At 39.9% G+C, this 24,881-nt stretch overlaps 2 protein-coding genes across 5 annotated transcripts in view; one reads left to right on the forward strand and one right to left on the reverse strand.

Moving 5' to 3' along the window:
- The window catches only part of LOC121293759 (splicing factor U2AF 65 kDa subunit-like), a 50,872-nt gene extending 38,342 nt beyond the window's left edge, over positions 1–12,530 (forward strand). For 2 of the 4 annotated variants that reach the window (XM_041217047.1, XM_041217049.1), the window contains exons 8-12: positions 774–896; positions 1,776–1,778; positions 3,064–3,150; positions 7,196–7,444; positions 8,489–12,530. In XM_041217047.1, coding sequence (XP_041072981.1) covers positions 774–896; positions 1,776–1,778; positions 3,064–3,150; positions 7,196–7,444; positions 8,489–8,620 — 594 coding nt within the window. In that variant the 3' untranslated portion in view covers positions 8,621–12,530. The remainder of the gene's footprint in view (positions 1–773; positions 897–1,775; positions 1,779–3,063; positions 3,151–7,195; positions 7,445–8,488) is intronic. The other 2 variants (XM_041217048.1, XM_041217050.1) reach the window with 1 other exon arrangement.
- LOC121293760 (leucine-rich repeat-containing protein 49-like) overlaps positions 8,839–24,881 on the reverse strand; it is an 85,970-nt gene continuing 69,927 nt past the window's right edge. Inside the window, exons 15-17 of the mRNA XM_041217051.1 lie at positions 21,403–21,464; positions 19,637–19,703; positions 8,839–9,191 (exon numbers count right to left, since the gene is read on the reverse strand). Of these exons, the coding sequence (XP_041072985.1) occupies positions 9,137–9,191; positions 19,637–19,703; positions 21,403–21,464 (184 nt within the window). The 3' untranslated portion in view covers positions 8,839–9,136. The remainder of the gene's footprint in view (positions 9,192–19,636; positions 19,704–21,402; positions 21,465–24,881) is intronic.

Genomic DNA, 24,881 nt, shown 5'->3' on the forward strand with positions numbered 1-24,881 from the left:
CTATTTTAGGTTATGTAAGCTGAACAAGAAAGGAACTTTTTTTAAACTAAGTGGTTGCGTGTGAACTGTCTCTCAAAATTGTGGATATCTTGCTAGCTTTGTGGGGTTTGTCATATGGCTGATTTTCCTCTTTATTTTCTGCATTTGGAGAGTTTTATTCAAACCATAAAATAAGGAACACTTCACTGTGTTGCTGATGGGACCGTAGGAGAAGGGCGAGTGCTGCTGGGACTGTAGGGGAGTTGGGTTCTGAAGGGCCTGTAGGGGAAGTACTGCAGGGACTGGAGGTTGGTGGTGGGGTTGCTGACTGACCCATAGGAGTGGGATGGGGGAGTTGTTGGTGGGAACATGGAGGTGGGTCAGTTTGGAGCCTGGACTCAGGCTTCCATTTCCCAACCTGACCCCCATCCCCTGCAGTGCCTTGGTGCTGGCTGCTGCTTGTTTAAACTAGAAATCTTTTCACCCTTTAGGTGTAAGGAGAACTACTTATCTATCAATATCCAATTGCCAAATGTTGACTAGAGGCCTGTTCTTAAACTTCAGACTGTCTAAATATAATTGAACTGCTGATGTGTAAAATCATATTGAAGGCAAAAGGGATAGTTTATTGAATTGGCTCTTTCACCGTTTTAAGCCCAGTACCTAAAAAGGGTAGAGTTTTTATTTCCAAACTTTGATACTAATTTGGGAAAGTTGTACAATTTTTAATACTTTATTTTCGCAGTTTTGAAGAATTACTCATGCATTATTGCACTGTTGGGTTTGGTTTGCAGGTAAAAGAACTTCTGACTTCATTTGGCCCTCTGAAAGCTTTTAACCTAGTAAAGGACAGTGCGACATCTCTATCCAAAGGTTATGCCTTCTGTGAATATGTGGATGTCAATGTTACTGATCAGGTATGATCAATTCTATATTATTGGCATTGGAAATAGCATATTTAGTTTCTTTTAAATATCACTCAGTTTCATAATAGATGACAGAGTATTATGGAATAACGTGTTTTGGATAATTGGAACAATATGTTGTCAATTCATAGTGTGGTAACTGTTTCTGTGCTTCGAGTTATCTTATCTGGGAACATGCATGTTGCTAGTGCCGCAGGCAAAAAACCGTGCAATGATGGAGGTCCTAATTTGATGTCAGAAAATTGACCTGATCGTGTCTGTAATGTGACCATGTTGGTCGTTGGAGTTGTAGAATTCAAATGACTGAGAGGGATGGGTCTTTGGGCTAACTTTAAGTCAACCAGACGCAACCTTTTCCAGATGGCGATAGGCCTAAAAAATGTACGGTAAAATCTCAGGAATGCACGGTAAAATCTCAGGTGTGTTGGATAAAAGGTAAGGAATGTACTTTGACATTTTTGAATAAAAGATTCATACAATTGAATATCAGAATTAAATAAAGTGGACTTTGTAATGCTGCGGATTGCCCACTCCTCATTCTGTTGTGCACTCGCTTTTGTCGCATTGTGTGCTGTTCCTCCCTCTGGCTGCAATCTAAAGAAGTTACACTGCTTAGTACACCTCCTTTCTCTTTGTGTCTTATTTCAGCAATTGCTCTTTGTTTTATTTTTGGTTGCTCTGCTTCACTTAACTACATGATCCTCACTTATTTTCAAAACTCTCATGTGGTTACTGGAGATCAGATGTTGAATGCATCATTGCAGTATATTGTACACTGTGTCTCTTGCCTTGTTTTGCATGGTGGGTGTCATCCTTTCACATCACTTTTATCGCTTTTGGTCAACACACTTGTGCTTCGGCTGACTACAGTTGGTAAGTTTGCATGAATGCTGTCATATATAACATTAAAAAGGGGTGGAAATCCTTACTTTGTAACTGGTGCAAACCTAAAATGACCAATGATGCCAGACAATTTTTCAAACTTGTGCAATCACAACTTTTCATGGCTTTGAGTAAATGTGTAAAGAATCAATGATTGGGTTCACCAGTTGATCAGGGATTTCCCCAATATCGATTTCCAAGGGTAGAAGTGCTAACAAGGCAACAGTTAGGAATAAGAAATAGCAACTTGTTTCAACAAGCCAATTCTAACTGTTAAACCAGCAGCAGTTCCAGAACATCAGCCTTCTAACATGCTGCATGCAGTTTGTATGCTAAATGTACCACTGATGTAAATTAACATTTCTGTATGGAGAGCTGTTGATGACTTACAGCCAGTAGCTTCCTTCTCAAGGCAGTGTGACTCAATTTTGAGCATTGCCATCTTAACTGTCATTCTCACTCTTGCACCTTTCCATTTACTCTCCGTGCTGATGGACTGAGAGTGCAGGTCCACGTACATGGAGCAATGGGGGTCTCCTGAGGGCCACAGGTAAGGGGGAAAGTGGACCACCGTCCTGAGGAGTACCTTAGTCATTGGCTTCTAGGAGAGCTTGGTGACGGCCAGCCTTTTGGTTCTTATAGCCTGGGATCACACTGCATCTCTGGTTGCAGGCTTAAACTTCTGTGGAGACCAACACTCAAGCCTGCAAACCATAAGCATGATGAGTTTCATCAGTTTTCTGCTGGGTCTCCACCAGGGGCTTCAGGTATGTTTACCTCCTACCAGCTGATCCTTGCAAAGTTGTGGAGAAGCCCACAGTTTCAGTTGCCTGCTTCTTGGTAGGTTTATAATGAAGAGTGTCAATAGGGAATTGGGATTCAAAATGGGGAGGTGGTAAAATCTGAACTGCAGTAAGCCTATTAATGTTTGTAAAAAAAAAACTGTAATTTGAGGCCCGACATTCATGCTGCTCAGTATTGTTGTACAGCATCTGTAACAATGTGCAGTTTGTGTTTTTCAGAACGATGTTTTTAAATCAGCTGATATTGGGGATGATTTGCTTTATCCACTATGTGCAATGAAATCATAAACTGGATTGTAAAGAATATGGTTGCAGTTTGCTGCATAAAGTCCACAAAGGAAATCTTTCCCAATTGTGTTCGTGTTTTGAGCCTAGTCTGTATTGAAACATTTGAAAATTGATGCAGCTCTTGAACATTTTTCACCAAACATTCTTCTGTCCTGTCTGTTCTGAACGATGTGTGTTCTTTTTAGGCTATTGCAGGGCTGAATGGAATGCAGCTTGGAGATAAGAAGCTTATAGTGCAGAGGGCCAGCGTTGGTGCAAAGAATGCCAATCCGGTAACTAATTTATAGTTCCATTCTCTTTGTCCGTCTGATGTTCGCACAGTGCTAGGTATCTTCCCATCCATTGAACAGCCATCTGTTATATTTGTAAAATCAGCAAATCTGCTCATACCTGCCCCTCTCCCCTTCAGGTCTTTTTTGTTTTTGATCTAGTATATGGTTGGGCTGATCCTAATCTTGAGTGAGTTTTGAAGCAACTTAACCAAGTGGAACTGTGACTCCCAGATAAAATTATGTAATCAGATGAAAATTTGGGTGGACAGCAAGGCTATATTAAGCTAACTCTACCCCGGTTTGTGTAGTTAACATAGAGTATATATTAAATGAAGTCTATACTAAAATGGATTGCGTTTATATAGAATTCAGCTGGAATGTTTTGAATACTCATTTTAAAAAAAAAATGTCATGTAACTTTGAGCAGCGTCACTTACAAATCTGAAAACCAGAGTGTGACCTGTTTGTTACGAATGTAGAAGGTTAGTGGAAGTTGAGGTTCCCCAAATAATGACCACATGACTAGTTGAGTCCATACCTCCCAGTGTCAGATTTTTTCCCCTTGAAGATGCTGACTCCTTGTTGGACACAGATTCCATATAAAGTGATCAACTTGCTGTATTTTTAACCAAGTATCTAATTATTTATATTTAAACCTTGAGGGTCAGCAAACTATTCACCTGGGGAAAGAGCGTCACAGTTGGGGTTAATCCTGTCCTCCCCTGAATTCCACACATATGCTTCCAGTAGGGCAGTCGTGAAATAGGGATAGGTGGTGGAACCCATCATTTTTTCCTCTTCTCAAATCCTGGGTACTGAGGCCAATTGTAATATTCCTCCTGACACCTATGCTGACTTAGTGGAGATCCATTCTGAGGGTTTCAGGTGTGTGTGTTTCAGCTGTATTTGCCATCAAGGATTTTATGTCAGTATGTTTCATGGCTGTGTAAGCTTCATTTGGCAAACATTTTTAGATAAGGTAACCCTTTGACCTCAGCAATACAGTTGGTAGCTGAATTGATGGTTTCTTGCCATGCTGTGGTAGGTGCCTGGAAGTCATTCTGCAAATGATAGGGCCATGGGTATTTACACACAGAAAAAAGCAATCTTCCCTTTCATGTCTGTGCCAGCTCTTTGCTAGAGTAATCCAAAATTAATCCTACTGCAATGTCCCTTAAAGTTCTTTAATTTTTCACCCTTTTAAAATAAGCTATGGCCTCTGTCACTCCCTGTGGCTAAGTATTAGCAATTCATGGGCAGCTGAAATGTGTTTACTTCTGCTTCAGCTTGAAATTGTACTGCTTTAAAAAAAAGTCAAAATCAGCTAGTGATATAATTATAAACTAGACATATGGCACTATACATCTCAGCTGTTCATCCAGTTGATCCAGGCATGCAAGTCAACTAAAAATAATTCAGTAGAGTCATAAAGAGTAATTTACAGCACAGGAGGAGGCTGTTCGGCCCATTAAGTCCATGTACCATTTATACACATGAAATGAGAAGTGCTGTTTAACATTTTACTGAGAATTATTTTGCCTAGGCTAAGACCCAAGAATATAATGCTTTGCAAGGTTTACCAGGATAATACTAGGGATGATGGACTTCAGTTGTGCAGAAAGATTGGAGAATCTGCAGTTGGTTTCTTTTGAGCAGAGAAGGTTGAGGTGACTTAATAAGCTATTCAAAATTTCAGAGCCAGTAGCATGAGAGCAATTCCTCTGACAAGTGAGTTTTAACCAGACTCAGAATTAAATAGAATTAAAATAATTGGCTAAAGCATGAGAGGAAAAATAAGAAATCACAGAATCTCACAGTGCAGAAGAGGCCCTTCAGCCCATCTAATCCACACTGATACGTGAGAAACACCTGACCTACCTACCTAATCCCATTTACCAGCACTTGGCCCATAACCTTGAATGTTATGATGTGCCAAGTGCTCATCCAGGCACTTTTTAAAGGATGTGAGGCAACATGCCTCCACCAAGCGCATTCCAGACCGTCATCACCCTCTGGGTAAAAAAGGTTTTCCTCACATCCCCCCCTAAACCTCCTATCCCTCACCTTGAACTTATGTTCCCTTATGACTGACCCTTCAACTAAGGGGAACAGCTGCTCCTTATCCACCCTGTCCATGCCCTCATAATCTTGTACACCTCGATCAGGTCGCCCCTCAGTCTTCTCTGCTCCAACGAAAACAACCCAAGTCTATCTAACCTCTCTTCATAACTTAAATGTTTCATCCCAGGCAACATCCTGGTGAATCTCCTCTGCACCCCCTCCAGTGCAATCACATCCTTCCTATAATGTGGCGACCAGAACTACACATACTACTCCAGCTGTGGCTTCACCAAGATTATATACAACTCCAACCTGACCTTCCTACTTTTGTTCTATGCCTCGATTGATAAAGGCGAGTGTCCCATATGCCTTTTTCACCACCCGACTAGCATGCCCCTCTGCCTTCAGAGATCTATGGACACACGCCAAGGTCCCTTTGTTCCTCAGAACTTCCTAGTGTCATGCCGTTCATTGAATACTTCCTTGTCAAATAACTCCTTCCAATGTGTATCACCTCACATTTTTCAGGGTTAAATTCCATCTGCCACTTATCTGCCCATTTGACCATCCCATCTACATCTTCCTGTAGCCCAAGACACTCAACCTCACTGTTAATCACCTGGCCAATCTTTGTGTCATCCGCAAACTTACTAATCCTACCCCCCCACATAGTCATCTATGTCACTTTTATATAAATGACAAATAATAGGGGACCCGGCACAGATCCCTGTGGTACGCCACTGGACCCTGGCTTCCAGCCACTAAAGCATCCTTCTGTCATCACCCTGTCTTCTACAGCTAAGCCAATTTTGAATCCACCTTATCAAATTACCCTGCATCCCATGTGCATTTGCCTTCTTTATAAGTCTCCCATATGGGACCTTGTCAAAGGCTTTCCATATAAACTACATCAACTGCACTACCCTCATCTACACACCTGGTCACCTCCTCAAAAAATTCAATCAAATTTGTTAGGCATGACCTCCTTCTGATTAAGCCATGCTGACTATTCCTGATCAAACCTTGCCGCTCCAAGTGGAGACAGATTCTCTCTTTCAGAACTTTCTCCAATAGTTTCCCTACCACTGACGTGAACTCACTGGCTTGTAGTTCCCTGGCTTATCTCTACAACCCTTCTTAAATAGCAGAACCACATTAGCTGTTCTCCAGTCCTCTGGCACCTCCCCCGTTTTGACTCGGTTATTAAGATCTGGAATGCTCTACTTGAAAGGGTGGTGGAATTAGATTCCATCTGAACTTTCAAAAGGCAATTGAATATGTAATTTAGAAGGTTTTAGGAGGAATTTATAGGGTTATGGGTAAAGAGCTAGTATAGAAATAGTGAGCTGAATGGCCTCCACTGTGCTGTAAGAAGTCAATCTGAATTGAATCCTGTGACCTCCACTGTATAAACCTAACTGCAGCGCATTTCCTTTCATGTTATTTACCTCAGTTGGTGTAGCTCTTTTACTGGTATCTGATGGTGGTAGGTTTAAGATGCTGTTTTAGGCTTTGAGTAGATAATTCAGGCTTGGCGTACCATCATCTTGATGTAACGTTAAACCAAGGCCTCACCTGTGAGTTCAGAGACAAACTTTCATGATGAACATTGGAGTTCTGACCCACTTTCTTTTCACTCGACAAAACCAGAAATGGATTAAGTCAATAATCATCACGCTGTATGATGGTTGAATTTTTTCACAAAATGGCTGCCAGTTTAGACTGTGTGACCATTACTATTAGCAATGCTGTTGTCAGCTGCGATGGGATGCTGTCGTTTTCTTTCTAGTGCCATCCTGTTATTGTTTCTCCAGTGTTAGCTGTAATATTCAGCTGCAGTGAGGGAACTTGGTTCAAACCTTTGCTGATGTTGGGGAACATGATTATAGCTTTAGGAGGGTGGGGATATAATGTGGTGGAGTGGTAGCTGACAGTGTAAAAGAAAAGAGTTAATTTGCTGAAAATCCCTTATTTTCTGTTGCAGAGTGCCATTATCCAAACACCAGTGACTGTGCAGGTACCGGGCCTTCCGTCAATGCAAGCTCAGAGCACGGGGCTGCCCACTGACGTATTGTGCCTGTTAAACATGGTGTCACCAGATGAACTTATCGATGATGAGGAGTATGAGGAAATCCTGGAGGACATTAGAGAAGAGTGTAGCAAATATGGGACTGTGAAATCCATTGAAATCCCACGACCACTGGATGGGCTAGAAGTGCCTGGCTGCGGCAAGGTAAAAGAATGGCTATGTTAGGTTAGAACAGGCTAAAATCTCTAACCAATTAAGCTGCTGTTGAAATTAGAGTAGTAGAATGAATGTTTGAATCACTTAACAGTTTCCCCTTAACTTTGTTACACAGCAAGCTGGCAAATGTAATGGGATGATTAAGTTTTAAAAGTTAGTATTTGAATCAGAATCTATGGAACCTAATTTATTTAATTAATTCTTCTGCAAAGTAGAATTCAACTATTTATACTTGGAGGTGGCTCTGGTATCTGAATGCAGCTGAAGATTTCTTAGACATCAATTAAAAATTAGTCTAACAAAAACAGGAATTTGAGGTTTCCAAAGTCCCACATGGTTAATATAAACTTGGCTGTCCAGATGGATTAGTTGATTAAATTCCGGCCAACGTGGATCTGTGCTCATGTCGATAATATCTCTTATCAAGTGCTATTGTTGCCCTCGGTTCCAATATAGGGAACAGGTGTGGAGGAGAAACAGCTGCAGCTGGAAAGTATGTACATTGTATTATCAGGGGCTAGATCTTTTGACTATTCCTGCTCAACAGAAAACCCATTTCTAGGTGAGAATAGAGTCGCCAATGACCGACTGTTTGTTTTCTTTCTCTCCCAGCCCCCAACACCACTCTCTGACCCCTGGTCTAATGGTATAATTAAGAGCAGAAAGTCAAGCTGAAATATACAGAATTATTTATGCTTTGTGCAGCAAGCTGTCTTTGCTGAACAAATTACCAAGGAGGTGATAAATGAAGATTAAGACTACAGTAAATGATTGATATTAATGTTCACAGCAATTGCAGTCAGTAACTGGGAAGCGCACCTAAAACTGGGGAATATCAACTGACTTAATTGTTCAGTGGTGAAGCTGATAACTGCAAAAATGAGCAGTTCAGTCCAAGGGCCTTTACCTGTGGTTCCAAGTAGGAAGATCCTTTATTGCAGTGCTGATTTACCTTTTTGCTGAACCTTAAATAACCAGTTTATTTTGCTTAATAAAGATGAACTTTTTTTTGCTTTTTTTTTTCCTGAACAGATATTTGTAGAATTCATCTCTCCTCTAGACTGCCAAAAAGCAATGCAAGCACTAACAGGCCGAAAGTTTGCCAACAGAGTTGTAGTTACCAAGTACTATGACCCAGAATTGTACCACAGACGTGACTTCTAACAACACATCCCAGGCGGGGCCAACATGCTGCCTGCATTTCTGACTAAAAAGCTTTGTTTATAGCTACTAGATTTGTATAAAACGGCACAGGTTTGGATAGGTTTGTAGTAGTCAAATTCAGTTTATTTTTAGCACGGATGTCTTGGTGTTGTAAGTGATCTGATTGATCTGGGTAAAGATCCATGTTGCAGGAGATGTAATAGCAAGAGACTTGTAAATGGAATTGTATCTTTTATATAGTGTTGGGCAAAATTTTTTTCAGCTTAACAGAGCAAAGTTGTGTACGGGCTGTTTCTGCCAGTCTGGTGAAACAGGTATGAGCACTATACCTGATTTCATCTAATAAACTTTGAAGTGGAAAAATCGATTTTACTGGTTATACATCATACAAGTTAGTTGCAAGCGTCTGGACCAGTAACAACTGCTTCCTCCTTGGGCTTTGTGTTTTGGCTCTTTGTTGTTTTTGTCCTGGCTAAGCAAGCGATTTTGATTGAAATGTTCGATCTGACAGTCGTACTACTTCTCAAAGTGCTGGGCAGCAAATGATCTAGCTTCTTCAATTCTGGAGCGACTGTAAAGACATTATTTATTAATTATTATTACAGGACCAGCTCTAAAATTCTTTTGTATTATAGCGAAGTGGAGGCAACTTCTATTTCAAAAACAAAATTGCAGTTTCAGAAATATAACCATACACCAACTGCATTTCCTTTGTGCATTGTGTGTATATCTGTAAACTACTTTTATACAAAGGATTGGTTCACAGCTTCACAACACATAATGTGAGGGAGAATTCTCTTACCTTTGGTTTATAAATGTGAGCAATAGATTGAAGTCGAAATATAATTCAATACATTTGCAGACTAGAAAAGTATCCAGACAGCTATGTACAAAATGCTTATTTGTATCTTTGTAGATATAACTTAGTAAGAAAATCTACATCCTTCTCCAACAGCAGCAATAGGAGAAATGTTTCTTCAACACCATCTGGAGATGAATATTTCCACGGCCACAGACCACAGTACTGTATTGGATGTTAATTTGGAAGTGTTTGGTTCCTGCCCTTCTAATTAAGTGGTTCTCACTGTGGTGAGAAGACCGTCTGAATTTGTAATTTTTTCCACTTACATTTATAGGTATATGGCCAATCTGCCACTGGCAACTGATCAATTATTTGCATCATCCCCCTAATAACAGCAGTGTAAATACCAGATAATACAGAATTAAACTAATAAAACCAAAGAACATTTATTCTCACAAGATTAGATTGTATTTTACAATCCATAGTGCCTGTGGAGGGATTTGAATTTTACAATGAAAATTACAACAAAGAAAACAGTCTTTAAACCCAACCAGTCTATGATGGCGTTTCTCTTCCAACACAACCAATAGTCCCTATCCCTTTATCTCTCTCTCAGACGACAATCTTAACAAGTGGGCAAATTTTTCTGTATTTGCTACCTGGACAATATGCAAATTTTAAAAATCAGGTTATGTTAACTGGCATAGAATCCTTCCACTTGATTTTGCTTTTTACACTAGAATTGATTGGTGTATAGCACCTAAGTGGTAAATGTAAAAATCTATCCTATGGTTTCTGCTTTCAGTCAGTCATTCCAGGAATAGATTTCATTTGTCTTTTTTAAAAAAATCATTCCCTTGTTCTAAATCCTTCAATTGCTTAAGCACTGTTTCTGTCTCATCCCTTAATTTTAAACACCTATCACCTATCAAATCACACCGTAATCTCCTATTTTTGTAAGTCTTTTCTGTTTGTATTTTCTCATACCAGGCACTTCATTGCCTCAATACCTTTATAATCGTTTGGATTGGGACCTGGATTCATCACTCCCAACAGTGATCTTAGAGGATTTTATACAGATTCACCAATACATCTCAAGTTTTATATTCGACATCTCTTGCCATAAAACACTATTATTGCAAATTTTTAATGGCCTTATCCACAAGCAGCTTTTAATAAAGTATTCTGGCCAATATTTATCCCTCAATCAACATCACAAAAAACAGATTATCTGGTCATTATCAATTGCTGTTTGTGGGAGCTTGCTGTGCACAAATTAGCTGCCACATTTCCTGCATTACAACAATGACTACACTTCACAAAAAGGTATTTCATTGGCTGTAAAGCACATTGAAACATCTGATGACAATGAAATGTGCTAAATAAATGCAAGTCTTTTTGCTTTCTTTAATACCTAGGGAAACTTACCCCTAAATCCTTCTCTTCCACATCAACCAACTTTCCACCATTCAAAGTATTAACTTTTTTAACCAAAATGCATTTTAACTTGTGAATATGATTATTAGAAGACAAGACATGGGGCACTGTGGCATAAAAAGGGAAGTTAGACAGTTAAAATCTGAGAGCAGGTGAACATCACTGTCTTGAACGTGACACTAATTTGGCTGAAATCTGCACTAGAAGTTCACAAGAGGAAAGTAAAATTGGGCTAGGGATTGGCTGCTGACACTGATTTTGTAAAGTGGGAGATTGAAGTTGCCCAGCAGAAGAACAGCATATAAATGAACTAATTTTGCTGAATTGTGGGTGCAGAAGATAATGTTAGAGTTTCAGAAACTGGAAAATCCCTTCTTTGAGCCTTTGAATTGTTACACACTTTTTCTCTCTCCTTCCTGCAAACATCCAGGCAAAATGAACGAATGTTCATATTGATTTATTAAATGCAATTTAAGGTTACTGCCATGTCGTGACCAACAAGTTCCCCTTTTTAACTGGTTATTTGTATTTTTTTTACACTAATTACATTTTAAGTAGAATCTTTCTCCAGTTTTCCCACAGACAGTATAACACAGCCTGCCTAGCCTCTGGTGCAGATAACCAAGCAAAATTTTGTTTGGTGGCATCTCAAAGACTACAATTCCAACTGCAGACTTTCCGAAAGCATCTGGCTAACCTTTTCAGGGGAAAAGAGAGAAATCCTCTTCCCCAGAAAGTTTGGGAGGAGGAGAGAGGGTCAGATCCCCTTATAGGATTGTAAAGATTCTTTTGGAGGGTGGAGTGGAGTTCAGCAAGAAATGGGGAGCAAGTCCGCATTGTCTTGGACGACGGTGTTTGTTTGAGTTACCAGCATCGACATAATTAGTGGTGCACAAGGTAAATGAGGTACTTTGATAAAGCACAGTCCAAAATAGCTTTAAAAACCATACTTTATGCTGTAATGTACTACAAAGTCCAGGTTCTGTTGGTTAATTTGGTGACCTTGTGCAGTGCCTTTCAAATGAGCTCATTTGTTTTCCATGGAACACTATGCACTGTTTTGTTTTACTGTGTAAATATAGATTGTAATTATAAAGATACAACATGATCTGTGGCACATCAAGGTAAGTGAAATTACTTGTGGCATATTCAACAATTTTTATACTGAATCAGAATATAAACTAATGGTAACAAAGCCACAGAATGTGGTTTTCAATCTCTTTGCTTGACTCCCTATAAGCTTGCAGTATTTTGAGTGCTTTTGTGTTTCCACTGTTCCAAGGCATTTTTACAGACCAATTTCCATCTAGATTGTCATTGATGTGAGTTAACTGTTTGCATTTGTGAATTGTCTATTTTTTTTAAATCATCTCTCTCCCAAACTCTCGCTGTTGAATTGCATATCTGACAGAATTAGTGGTAATGCTGCTGTTGGACCAAGTTCCAGAAGGTAATTGAATAGCTGCTGGCCTTCCCCTGTATTGTCTCTGGTTGGCACCTTCACCAGCACTATAACTGTCAGGAAGGTACTTTGTACCATTCTGGTGGTGCATGTATGCACCATTACAATCTCCCTTGGGATGTTGTTAGGAAAAGTTAATGCTCGTGACCAGTGTAAAAACGAAAACTTTTTTGTTAAATTTGTATATAATTAAAACCATGTTTGGATGACTTCCATGCATCTGTGGTTATTTAGCAAGCTAGAATCTATCTTTTTCGTGTGTTGGCAGCAATGGGTAATGAATTTACAATGTTACACCTCCCTTTCTTCTTCTGCCCATTAATGTGAAAACTTCAAAGCTTCATTTTTTTTTTGAACAACTGATATGTGAATTGCTACAGAACCGATGTCAGTTTCTGTCGTACGCTTTGTAATAATGTCTGTGCTGGTTAAAAATGACAACATCTAACCCCCTAGAAATTGCCAAGCTACATAATGTTTCTACAAAATGACTTCAAAAGGCTTCAACACTGCACAAAAGTTTGTGCAGTCCATTGTTTCTTATTTATAGGACAATAGACTGCAATTTGATCCTTTCTTGAAACAAATAATCCTCTCCCTTCCACCTTTTATGAAGGTGTCCACTTGTGACAGTATGCACAGCTGCCAGTTTTGTATCTCACTCCAGCATAAGTGTGGACTTTGACTGAATTGTGGTCAAAAATAGGCCCTAGATGTTTTATTACTGTTCGCTGAGATGTCATCTGTGGGTTAGTGGTAGCATGATTGTGGAAATATGAATTTTGCTCCAAGAGACTTGATCATATAAAAAGTACAATACTAAGGGTGTGCTGCGCTGTCAGAGGTGCTGTCTTTTGAATGAGATGTTAAAAAACAAAGTCCAGTCTGTCCCATCAGGTGAATACCACAGATTCCATGTCACTATTTCAGACAGCTAGTGAGGGCGCACTGGTGTCTTGGCCAATATTTGTCCCTCCAATCAACATCACTGAAATAACAGTTTATCTGATCATTATCACAATGCTGTACAGAATCTTACAGCACAGAAGAGGCTTTGTAGGAGCTCTCCAATGTATTCCCATGCCCTAGCATTTTCTCCATAAATCTGGAAATTGGTCTTCAAATGCATGTTTACTTTTGAAAGTTGGTGTGAAATCTGACTGCATCACACTTTCAGGTTGTGTTCATATCTCAACAATGCTGAGAAATAATTTCTCATCAACACCCTTATGCCAATTATTTTAAATCTGACCTCTGTACTGACTCCCTGCCAGGGAAAATTGTTTCTCACTACTTGGTCTATCAAAACCCTTCAATTTTTAAAACCTGTATTAGATATCATGTTCTCCTTAGATATCACGTTCTCCTTAGAGCAGCAATGGTTAACAATCTGTTTCTCCAAATTTCTCCACATAATTGAACTCCCTCACCCTTGGTGCTATTCTGGTAAACTGCTTCTATACCCTGTTGAAGTTTTTTGAGCATGTTACTAGCAGAATAGATAAGGGAGAACCAGTGGTGTGGTGTATTTGGATTTTCAGAAGATTTTTGATAAGGTCCCACACAGAAGGTTAGTAAGCAAAGTTAGAGCTCATGGGATTGGGGGAAGTATACTGGCATGGATTGAGGATTGCTTAATGGACAGAAAACTGAGAGTGGGGATAAACAGATCATTCTCAGGTTGGTAAGGTATGACTAGTAGGGTAACATAAGGATCAGTGCTTGGGCCCCAGCTATTCACAATCTGTATTAATGATTTGGATGTGGGGACCAAATGTAATATTTCCAAGTTTGCCACAACTTGGTGAGAATGAAGGTTGCAAGGAGGATGCAAAGAGACTTCAGGGAGGTTTACACAGAATAAGTGAGTGGTTAAGAACAGGGAAGATGGAATCTAATTTGACAAACTGTGATAGGAAAAACAGAAATGCGGAGTATATCTTAAATGGGGAGAGATTGGGAAATGTTGATGCCCAAAGAGACCTTGGTGTTCTTCATAAATCACTGAAAGCCAACATGTAGATGCAACAAGCAATTAGGAAGGCAAATGGAACATTAGCCTTTATTGCAAGGGGATTTGAGTATAGGTATAAGGAAGTCTTGCTGCAGTTGTATAGAGCCTTGATGATACCACACCTGGAGTATTATGTGCAGTTTTTGGTCTCTTAAGAAAGGATATACTGGCCATAGAGGGTGTGCAATGAAGGTTCACAGATGGTGTGGGATGGTGGGATTGTCCTATGAGGAAAGATTGGGGAGACTGGGTTTATATTCTCTAGAGTTTAGATGAGAGGCGATCTCATTGAAGTTACAAAATTCTTACAGGACTTGACAAGGTAGATGTAGAAAGGATGTTTCCCCTGGTTGGAGGTCTAGAACCAGGGGACACCATCCCAGAATGAGAGGCGCCATTTAGGACCGGGATGTGGAGGCTCAGTCATTGAGTATGTTCAAAGCAGAGGGCGATAGATTTCTAGATACCAATGATATTAAAGGATATGGGTATAGTGCGGGAAGATGGCTTTGAGGTAGAAGATCAGCCATGATCTAGTTAAATGGCCGGGCAGGCTCAAGGGGCTGAATGGTCTACTCCTGCTATGTTCCTCTTTCCCAAAGTGGTACCCAGAATTGTACAAATACTCCAACTGAGGCCTAACCAGTGATTTGACATCACATCCTTGTTTTTGCATTCAGCGCCCATCAACCTGTAAAAGAGGATCTGATCATTTATTTCATTACTTACTGTTGGTGAATTACCTGTCATGCTCCCTCTACATTTCAAAAGTACTTCATTGGTTGAAAATTGCTTTTAGGACATTTTGAGGTTCTGAAAGGCCCTATATAAGTGCAATTCTTGTTTTACATTATACCAGAAGTTAAAAAAGAATAGAAACGTGCAAATTTTACATAGAGGTAAGAGAAAAGTATAAAAGCAACAAATTGGATTGAGTATTTGGGTTCTAAGGTTTCGATCAACCTGTGTATTGATTTGAAACTAACATTTGCATCTCCAAACACTTGGTATGGTTGTAGATTACTGTATGTACTGGTAAAGTAAGAAACTTTATTTTGAGGATGAGTTAGAGGATGGTTTTAATTTATTAAATGTTCTAACACTTGGCATCTTTGTCCTTGCAGACTATTGCCCCATCTCCAACCTCCTTTTCCTCTCTAAAGCCCTTAAACGTATTGTCACCACCTCCCAAATCAATGCCCATCTTTCCCTCTGCTACAGTACTGAAACTGCTCATATCAGAGTCACAAATGGCATCCTATGTAACTGTGACCATTATAAACAGTCCCACCTCTTTTTTGACCTGTCTACAGGCTTTAATATGCTTGAGCACACTATCATCCTCAGCACCTGTCACTCATCCAGCTGGATGAGGCTGCTCTCACCTGGTTCTGCTCTTATCGTAGCCAGAAAACCATGAACAACAGCTTTTCCTGCTTCTACATAATTATCCCAGTGTCCCCCAAGGATCTTCTATTTCTCATCTGATTTCTGCCCATCGGAGACGTAGCAAAAACAGTTTCCACATGTATTCAGATAATACCAAGCTCACTGTTACCTCTCTTGATCCCTCTAGGCTCTAAGTTATCAGACTACCTGTCCAACATCCAATACTGGATTAGCAGAAATTTCCTCTGATGATGAAATAGTTGGAAGTCTGGAGCTTTCATCAGCAGTCCTGACATAACTCCATTATCCAGCTACCAATTTCATTCCTCTCCCTCAACTGTGTGAGGCTAAATAAAACCGTGCCTAACCTTGGCATCATATTTGACCTGGAGATTCCAACTACATCTCTGTGTGATCACTGAGAATGTATATTTCCTGCTCTGTAACATTGCCAAACTCTGTTCCTGCCTCAGCATATTGCTTATGAAACTCATCCATGCCTTTTTTACCTTTTAGACTTGACTACATTGAATTCCTGGCCTCCATTAAGCCCTGCATAAAATTTAGGTCATCCAAAACTCTATTGCCTGGGTCCTTATTCATACCAAGTCCCATTCGCCCATTGCCTATGTGCTCAATGACCTAAGCGCACAATACATATAAACTGGAAAAGTCAGATGGACAAAGATAGCCTGGATGAGGGGTACATTGAGTGTTTTCAGGATCGTTTCTTAGAACAACATGTTTTAGAGCCAACCAGAGCAGGCTATATTAGACCTGGTATTGTGTGGTGAGATGGGAGTAATTAATAGGCTCATAGTGAAGGTGCCCCTAGGTAGCAGCGACCATTATATGATTGAATTTTATATTCAGTTTGAAGGAGAGAGGAGTGGGTCTGAGAGTAAGTTTTTAAACTTAAATAAGGGCGATAAAGAAGGCATGAAAGCTGAGCTGGCTAAAGTGAACTGGCAAGTTAGGTTAAGGGATAGGTCAATAGAGGTGCACTGGCTCATATTTAAGGGGATATGTACAGAATAGATGCATTCAAACGAGTAAGAAAAAGTCCAAGAGATGGACACACCGTCCATGGTTAACTAGATAGATTAAAGATAGTATCAAACTTAAAGAAAAAGCATGTAATTGTGCAAAGATAGATGGAAGGTCTTAAGATTGGACAGAATATAAAGAACTGCAAAGGATGACTAAAAGACTAATAAGGCGGGAAAAATTAGAGTATGAGAGAAAGCTAGCCAGAAATATAAAAATAGTTATAGTTTCTATAATATTTTTTTAAATAGAGTTAAAGTGAGCATTGGCCCTATGGAAAGTGAGACTAGAGGATTGATAATGGAAAGCAAGGAGATGACAGATGAATTGAACAGATATTTTGCATCAGTTTTCACTATAGAGGATACAAGTAACATCCCAGAAGTAGCTATAAACCAGGAAATGGAAGTGGGGAAGGAAGTTGAGAAGATTACAGTCACCAGAGAAGTACTGAGTAAATTTTTGGAGATGCGGGCTGACAAGAGCCCAGATCCTGATGGACTATTTTTCTTATTCATTAATGGGATGTGGGCTTTGCTGGCAGAGCCAGCATTTATTGCCCATCCCTAGCTGCCTCCTTGAACCACTGCAGTCCATGTGGTGCAAGTACACCCACAATGCTGTTAGGAAGGGAGTTCCAGGATTTTGACCCAGCGACAGTGAAGGAACGGTGATATATTTCCAAGTCACGATGATGTGACTTGGAGGGGAACTTCCAGGTGGTGGTGTTCCCATCTATCTGCTGCCCTTGTCCTTCTAGGTGATGGTGGTCATGGTTTTGGAAGGTGCTTTCGAAAGAGCCTTTCTGAATTCCCGCAGTGCATCTTGTAGATGGTGCACACTGCTGCTACTTTGTGTTGGTGGTGGAGGGAGCGAATGTTTGTGGATATGGTGCCAATCAAGTGGGCTGCTTTGACCTTGACAGTATCAAGCTTCTTGAGTGTGGGAGCTACATTCATCCAGGCAAGTGGGGAGTATTCCATCACACTCCTGACTTGTGCCTTGTAGCTGGTGGACAGGCTTTGGGGATTCAGGAGGTGCGTTACTCATTGCACGATTCCTGACCTCTGACCTGCTCTTGTAGCCACAGTATTTATATGGCTAGTCCAGTTGTGTTCTGGTCAATGGTAACCCCCAGGATGTCGATGGTGGGGGATTTAGTAATGGTAATGCCAATGAATATCAAGGGACAATGGTTGGATTCTCTTGTTGGAGATGGTCATTGCCTGACACTTAAGTGGCAAGTAACATTCGTGCCACACGTCAGCCCCAGCCAGGATATTGCCCACGTCTTGCTGCATTTGGACACAGACTTCTTCAGTATCTGAGATGATAACGAGTGGTGTGCCATATGGATCAGTGCTGGGACCTCAACTGTTTGCAATTTATTTAAATGACTTGGATGAAGGGATTGTCGCCAAATTTGCTGATGACACAAAGATAGGTAAGAAAATAGGTTGTGAAGAGGACATAAGGAGGCTACAAACAGATATAGATAGGTTAAGTGAGTGGGCAAAGATCTGACAGATGGAGTTTAATGTGGGGAAAATGTGAAATTGTCCATTTTGGGAAGAAGAATAAAAGAGAAGCATGTTGTCTAAATGGTGAGAGATTTGCAGAGCTCTGAGATGCAGAGGGATCTGGGTGTCCTAGTGCATGAAGAACAAAAGGCTAGTATGCAAGTACAGCAATTAATTAGGAAAACTAATAGAATATTATCATTGTTTTTGTTTATTGAGAGGGGAATTGAATACAAAAGTAGGGAGGTCATGCCTCAGTTGTACAGGGCATTGGTGAGACCACATTTGCAATGCTGTGTACAGTATTGATCATATTTAAGGAAGGATGTAAATGGGTTGGAAGCAGTTCAGAGAAGGTTTACCAGACTAAAGGGTTGTCTTATGAGGAAAGTTTGGACAGACTAGGCTTGTATCCTCTGGAGTTTAGAAGAGTAAGAGGTGACTTGATTGAAACATAAAAGATTCTGAGGGGTCTTGACAGGGTGGGCATGGAGAGGATGCTCCCTCTCGTGGGAGAACCTAGAATTAGAGGTGGAGTCGCCCATTTAAAACAGATGAGGTGAAATTTTTTCAGAGGGTTGTAAGTCTTTGGATCTCTCTGAAAAGGCGGTGGAAGCAGAGCCTTTGAATATTCTTAAGGCAGAGGTGGATAGATTCTTGGGAAGCAAGGGGTGATAAGTTATCGGCACTAGGTGGGATCAGATCAGCCATGATCTTATTAAATGGCACAGCAGGCTCAAGGTGCTAAATAGTGTACTCTTCCTTGTTTTCAAATCCCTCCATAGCTTTATAATCACCAGCCCCACAACCCTCCCATACATCTCCAGTCCACTTATGGCCTATTGAGCATCCCCGATTTTATTCACTCCACCATTGATGGTGATGCCTTCAAGCTGCCAAGGCCCTAAACTCTGAAACTCTCTGCCTTCCTTTCCTTCTTTAAGATACCCCCTCTTTAGTGATCTGTCCTGATATCACCTTGAGTGGCAGTGTCTTCTAACATCCTGTGAAGCACTTTGGGATTTTTTTTGTTAATGGTGTTATATAAATACAAGTTGTAGAATATACATTTGTTGATTTGAATAAGATGAACTACTTTAACTAAACCTCTGTCCTTTAACAATGCAATTCCACAGCAAGATTGTTGAGTGACTCCTTCACAAATTATTTCATAGATTCACACTGGGGCACTGAATGATGTCTCAACTAAAGCATTCAAGAGACACATATCGAAGCAGGGGTACAGCAAAAGGAGGGTGAGCCAGGAGCAATTAAAAAGCTTGTCCAGGGAAAGAATCTAATTAGCATTCCACTTGAATGATATGTCTTAAATATTGCTCCATACCTCCTGCAGCTTGTTTGTGGCTGGGATCCATAGATAGGCACTGGGCTCAATCTCGCTGTTAGTGTATCTGTAGGTTCATACAAATACAGTATAACTGTAACCACTGGGCAAGCTGCATACTATATACAAGTAATCAACTCACTTGTTTTTAATGAATAAACATTTATCAGGCTATGTACCACTATTTCCAATGGTATCCATTAAACACCAGTGTTTCAAAAGATATAGAATATATAGGATAGCCAAGTGCTTTTCTTAAAAAAAACCTTGTTTAGCAAGAGCAACATTTGTCCTTGGGAGGTCTGAAATTTCAGAAGGAAAACAAGTTCTGATAAATAGCTTACAATGCAAGCTCTCTCTCCTTTCTTGAGCTTGCCTGTTGAAAAGGCAGCTTCCAAATTAGGCTAAATCTCCAACAAATGGTGAGTTAAACTTGTGCAGCAAGTTTCAGTTTTCACCCTGATTTGTTCAAAATCATTCGGCTTCCATTATACATTAGCCATTTGAAAAAACAATTTTGTAATTTAAGCTACAAAGTAGTTTGAGAGTATAATTTCTACCACATTTTCTCATTATTGTGTCAGTAACACAAGCCCTGCCTAATAATACTAGGATGTGTTCTGAAATTAGAAACAGATTTCTGTACCACCCAGCTTGTGGTGACTTGGTTCATTTGGGAATATTCTCACTTGAGTCAAAGGTCTAAGACCTGACCCAGAACTTGAGTATAGCTAGGGTGACACTCGAGTCCTGCACTGATGACTGTTCTCCTGAAACCAATTTGCAAGTTGCCTTGTTTCAGTGATTCTGGTGAATATTAAATCCACAGCACAAGTTGAAGAGCAAGGACTTTTCCTGATGTCCTGGCTGGCACAATATTGAAGGCCATGGCTCACCTCAGAGTCAGAAAGTTATGGGTTTCAATTCCTACTCTAGAGATTTGAATGTACCATCTAGACCAACACTACTGAGCAAGTGCTATAATGTTGGAGGTGCTGTGTTTCAGATGAGACATTACTGAGGCCTTATCTGATTTCGCATGAGATTGTAAAAGATCCTTTGACACTATTCAAAGAAAAATAGAGGAATTCAACAAGTGCCCTGGCCAATATTTATCCCTTTAACATTAACATTATTTGGTTATTATATCTCTACTTTATGCCGAATATTGTTGTGGGCAAATTGGTTGTTGTTTTTCACTACATTACAACAGTGTCTACACTTCCAAAGTACTTCACTTGCTGTAAAGCACTTTTGGGACACATGACATCATGAAGGGTGCTATATAAATGATTCATCTTTTCTCTTTTCCTGTTTTGCTATTGTGAGATCTTTCAGGGTATAAAACACGCATGTTTTTTATACATAACAAAACTTAAAAGTAACTAATGGACACTCCCTCCTCCAATGCAACATCAGCAGCAGCTACACCTGTTGGTGACACTGCTGGTCCTTTGTGCTGGCAGCTCAGAGAGGCAGGCCACCATCCTTAATGGGACGGCAGTCCCAGCGGCGTCCCCTTAATTGTCCGCTGCCAGTAAAATCCCCTCCACAATACTGCCATTCACCCGCGTGGGTTCAGGACCTGCATTTGGTCCTAACAGCAGGACCCACAATATGCCGATAAAATTCCAGCCTACAAATTTGACATGAAAATCCACCCCCACCCCCATGCCCACAACTATTGTATAATACAACATAGGATAAGTTTACAGCCTACAATTAAAAAAGGCCCAAGGATACAGAAAAGCTAAATGATTACTCACGTGAAGGTTTGAATGGCAACTTTTTAGGCAAGGACGCCATCAGATTCTTTACCTGACTAAACCTGAGTCAAGAGAGCACAAAACATGGCAGATAAAGAACTATCACAATGCTAATTCTATAACTTTTAGGGAAATTAGTTTGTGGTAATAAGATTGCAATATTATTGTTCCTGGATATTTTAGAAATCACTTCACAATGAAGCCTTGAGACCCAGTTTGAGTGGATACTAAAGTATATTAGTCATTTATTTGGCAGTTCTCAGCCAGGACAATGCATTGAACCTTTACTCCACCTTGCCCACTGTCTATTGTGACAGTCTGGAACTTGTTCTATTGCAGACACTGCATACGATTTGGGTATCTTTGTACTATCACTACCCACAAATATGGAGGTGGGCATTAAGAAAATTGCTGGGCCATTGTGATGAAAGACATTTTTTGGGAGATTTTGTTGGTATTCTGTATAGGTAAAGAAAGCTGTGTGTGTTTCTGTGTTCAGGGTTAATTAAAAAGATGGGGGGTTACTACAGTCAGGTTGTGAGGGCTAAACGATGAAAGATAAAAATTGTTAGGTTGATGCATTTGTAATGAGAGGTTATGGTGAGGTTGCGTTACAAGTAAATAGGGTAGATTTAAAATTTGCATTGTGAGATAAGTGGGAAACTTGGTTTCTCAGCTGTTAAATTTCGAAAATTTTCAGAGGTAGCAAGGAACATCTGCATCTAACAAAAGCTTCATGAGTAAACAGGGGAAGATATTAAATTTTATTCACCTAAAAGTAGAGGTAAAATAGAAAACATGAAAGATTTTTATATGAGGAGAAGTTGAGTTCAAAAAGGTGTTTGTGGACAATGGAATCTGAGATGAAAGAAGGGGAAAAAAGATTTTTAAGGAAGGGTGTTTAACCGAGGGGTGGTGGCTGTGGAAGAGAAGCTCTGAAGACCAGCTCCTTAGTTTGTGAGCCATTGAAAAGCTGTGAAAGTTTTGAATTGGAGGCAGCCACCCAGTGTTGAGCCAGGAAAGTCTGTCTTAGAAAACACTTTGTTTCTAAACCTTTTTTGGAATTCCACATTAGAGTTTTAGATATTTGAGAAGCAGTGAGTTATACCTTATTAATGTGACAACCATTACTTGATTTGGGTAATATTACTGGATTTGTTTAGTTAAAATCAATAAAGGAGTTATTGCCAAGAAGGTAGTTTAATTGTATACTTTTGACCAAGCAGGGTTTTTGGGGGTTGTTCTGTAAGACTGTTTCAACTGTGTAACTTTAATCTTGTGTGCTTAAGTTCTTTATTTCTTTTTAATAAAACTTTTATTGTTTAAAATTCTAAAGGTGTCACTGGAGTTCTGTGCTTTTGAGATCAATAGCTTTTCATTCTAATTTTCATAATAAAAAGAAAGGTTTGTGATCAGTGAGACAAACTTCACTCTGGGTCTGGCTTGCTCAACAATAACATCTGCTGTGATCGTAACACCATTATGTTTGGGACATAGGCAGTTCCGCTTATGATCAATGCTCTTAGCTTTTAATAAAACAGCATGGCTATCATTTCCTGGGATGACTATTTCAAATAAGATGACAGAGCCACAAGTCAGTAGGCATTCAGATTGAATTTGCCTTAGTTGGAGAATAGACATAGAAGTAGGTGAAGCAAAGAGCAAGGAGAATTTTTAAAAATAAAATAGCAATGTGGTAAAACATCTACTACAGGAAGTGATGGACATTGTACACTTAGTTTATAAGCAACCAGTAGTCTCAACAAGATACACACCAGGCTTTCATTCTGGAATTCTTACAAGAAAGCATATTGGTCTATTTGAATAAATGACATTGAGGTGTTCAATGTCAGTCATTTTTTACTGAGCTTTTCCAGTTTGCTGCAACTTCCCTCTATTTGATTTAATACAGCTATCAGTCAACTTTTAGTCTCAAGTCCCACCTTGGTACAAAGAGTGACAAACTAATAAACCCTGACTAAAGGTTGACTTATAAAAATTCTTGCGTGTTACTTTTGGTTCACATTTATTCAATATTCCCACCTTTTTAATTTTGAATGGAACAAAGGAAAATAGGAAGGCATTAAGGCCATTTTCAGCAGTTATTTACATATGTTTAGTCAAATAGCACTGCTGTAAGGTTTGTAGAAAACATGGAGATATTCATAAAGCAAAGACAAATTGAATGGTGTCACAATCTTAAAAGTCATGAGGTGGAACCCAAAGTGTTTCTTAGTGGTTCATTAGAAAACCAATCTCCCTCTCTCACGCTATCTGTATTTTCCACTTATTTATCTCCATCCATCATGCACTCTGAGGCTCAAAGTTTGTGGACAAGCTGTGACCAGAACTTAACTACTGCTGTACCAAAACTGACAGCTGGGAAATGCATTGGGGAGGCTCCATATGGCTGTGCCTTAAAGGAAATGTCTGACTTCTGCTTAGTGTGTCTGAGATAAATGAGATTGTTTCACCTTTAGGAGTTGTGTTCTTCGTTGCTCTAGGCAGAGTGAGATCTGGCTCTGTTCTGACCTTTCATTGCCAATCATGGCAGACTCAGTAATCCAATATCTGAGGCAGACAGCTCTGCAGGACTCATGGAGAGTCTTAATGACTGGTCAACCTTTCTGGCTTGTTAAAGGGACTTGGAGAAATAGATGTGTTGCTGGGGGTTAGGATTCTTCCCACTTACCATCCAGTAATTCTGCTACCCTTATAAGAACAATAATCCAAGCTTGAATGGCGGGAACCTTATCAGTCATCTGCTGCTGGTAAGCTGCATGGTATTAGCCTCTTTAACTCTGGCAGTACTTCTGTCTACACTTGACTAAGGCTTGGCTCTTCTTTAAATTCGTTAGACCACAAGTGGAGCACCCTATCCAATTTTGAAGCCATACTTCAGGAAAGATGTTAGGGTCTTGGGGAGGGTTCAGAGGAGATTTACTAGGTACCAGGGATGAGGGACTTCAGTTATGTAGGGACACTAAAGAAACTACGGTTGCTCTGCTTCCAACCTGGAAAGGTAACAAGTGTTTAAAATTATGATCAGTTTTGACAGAGTAAATAAGGAGAAACGGTTTCTTGCGACAGGAGGGTTGGTAACCACAGGACAGAGATTTAAGGTGATTGGCAAAAGAACCAGAGGGGAGATGAGATTTTTTTATATGTATTACCTAGAATACGTTGTATGAAAGGGTGGTGCAAGCAAACTCAATAGTAATATTCAAAAGCGAATTAGATATATACTTGAAAAGGAAAATGTGCATGACTATGGTAAATGAACAAGGGAATGGGACTAGCTGCATAATTTTCAAACAGCCATCACAAGTTCAATGGGCTGAATGGTCTCCTGTGCTGTATTAGTCCAAGAATTTTAATAACATTCGACCTAATAGTCTAAGGTGTGACTGCATTTGAATTAGTATCCCATAAGGATATTGAAGAAACCAAGCTTACTCAAACATCAAAAGCAAGAAGTA

The sequence above is a fragment of the Carcharodon carcharias genome, chromosome 22 (genome assembly GCF_017639515.1).
Source record: "Carcharodon carcharias isolate sCarCar2 chromosome 22, sCarCar2.pri, whole genome shotgun sequence".
NCBI classification, from domain to species: domain Eukaryota; kingdom Metazoa; phylum Chordata; class Chondrichthyes; order Lamniformes; family Lamnidae; genus Carcharodon; species Carcharodon carcharias.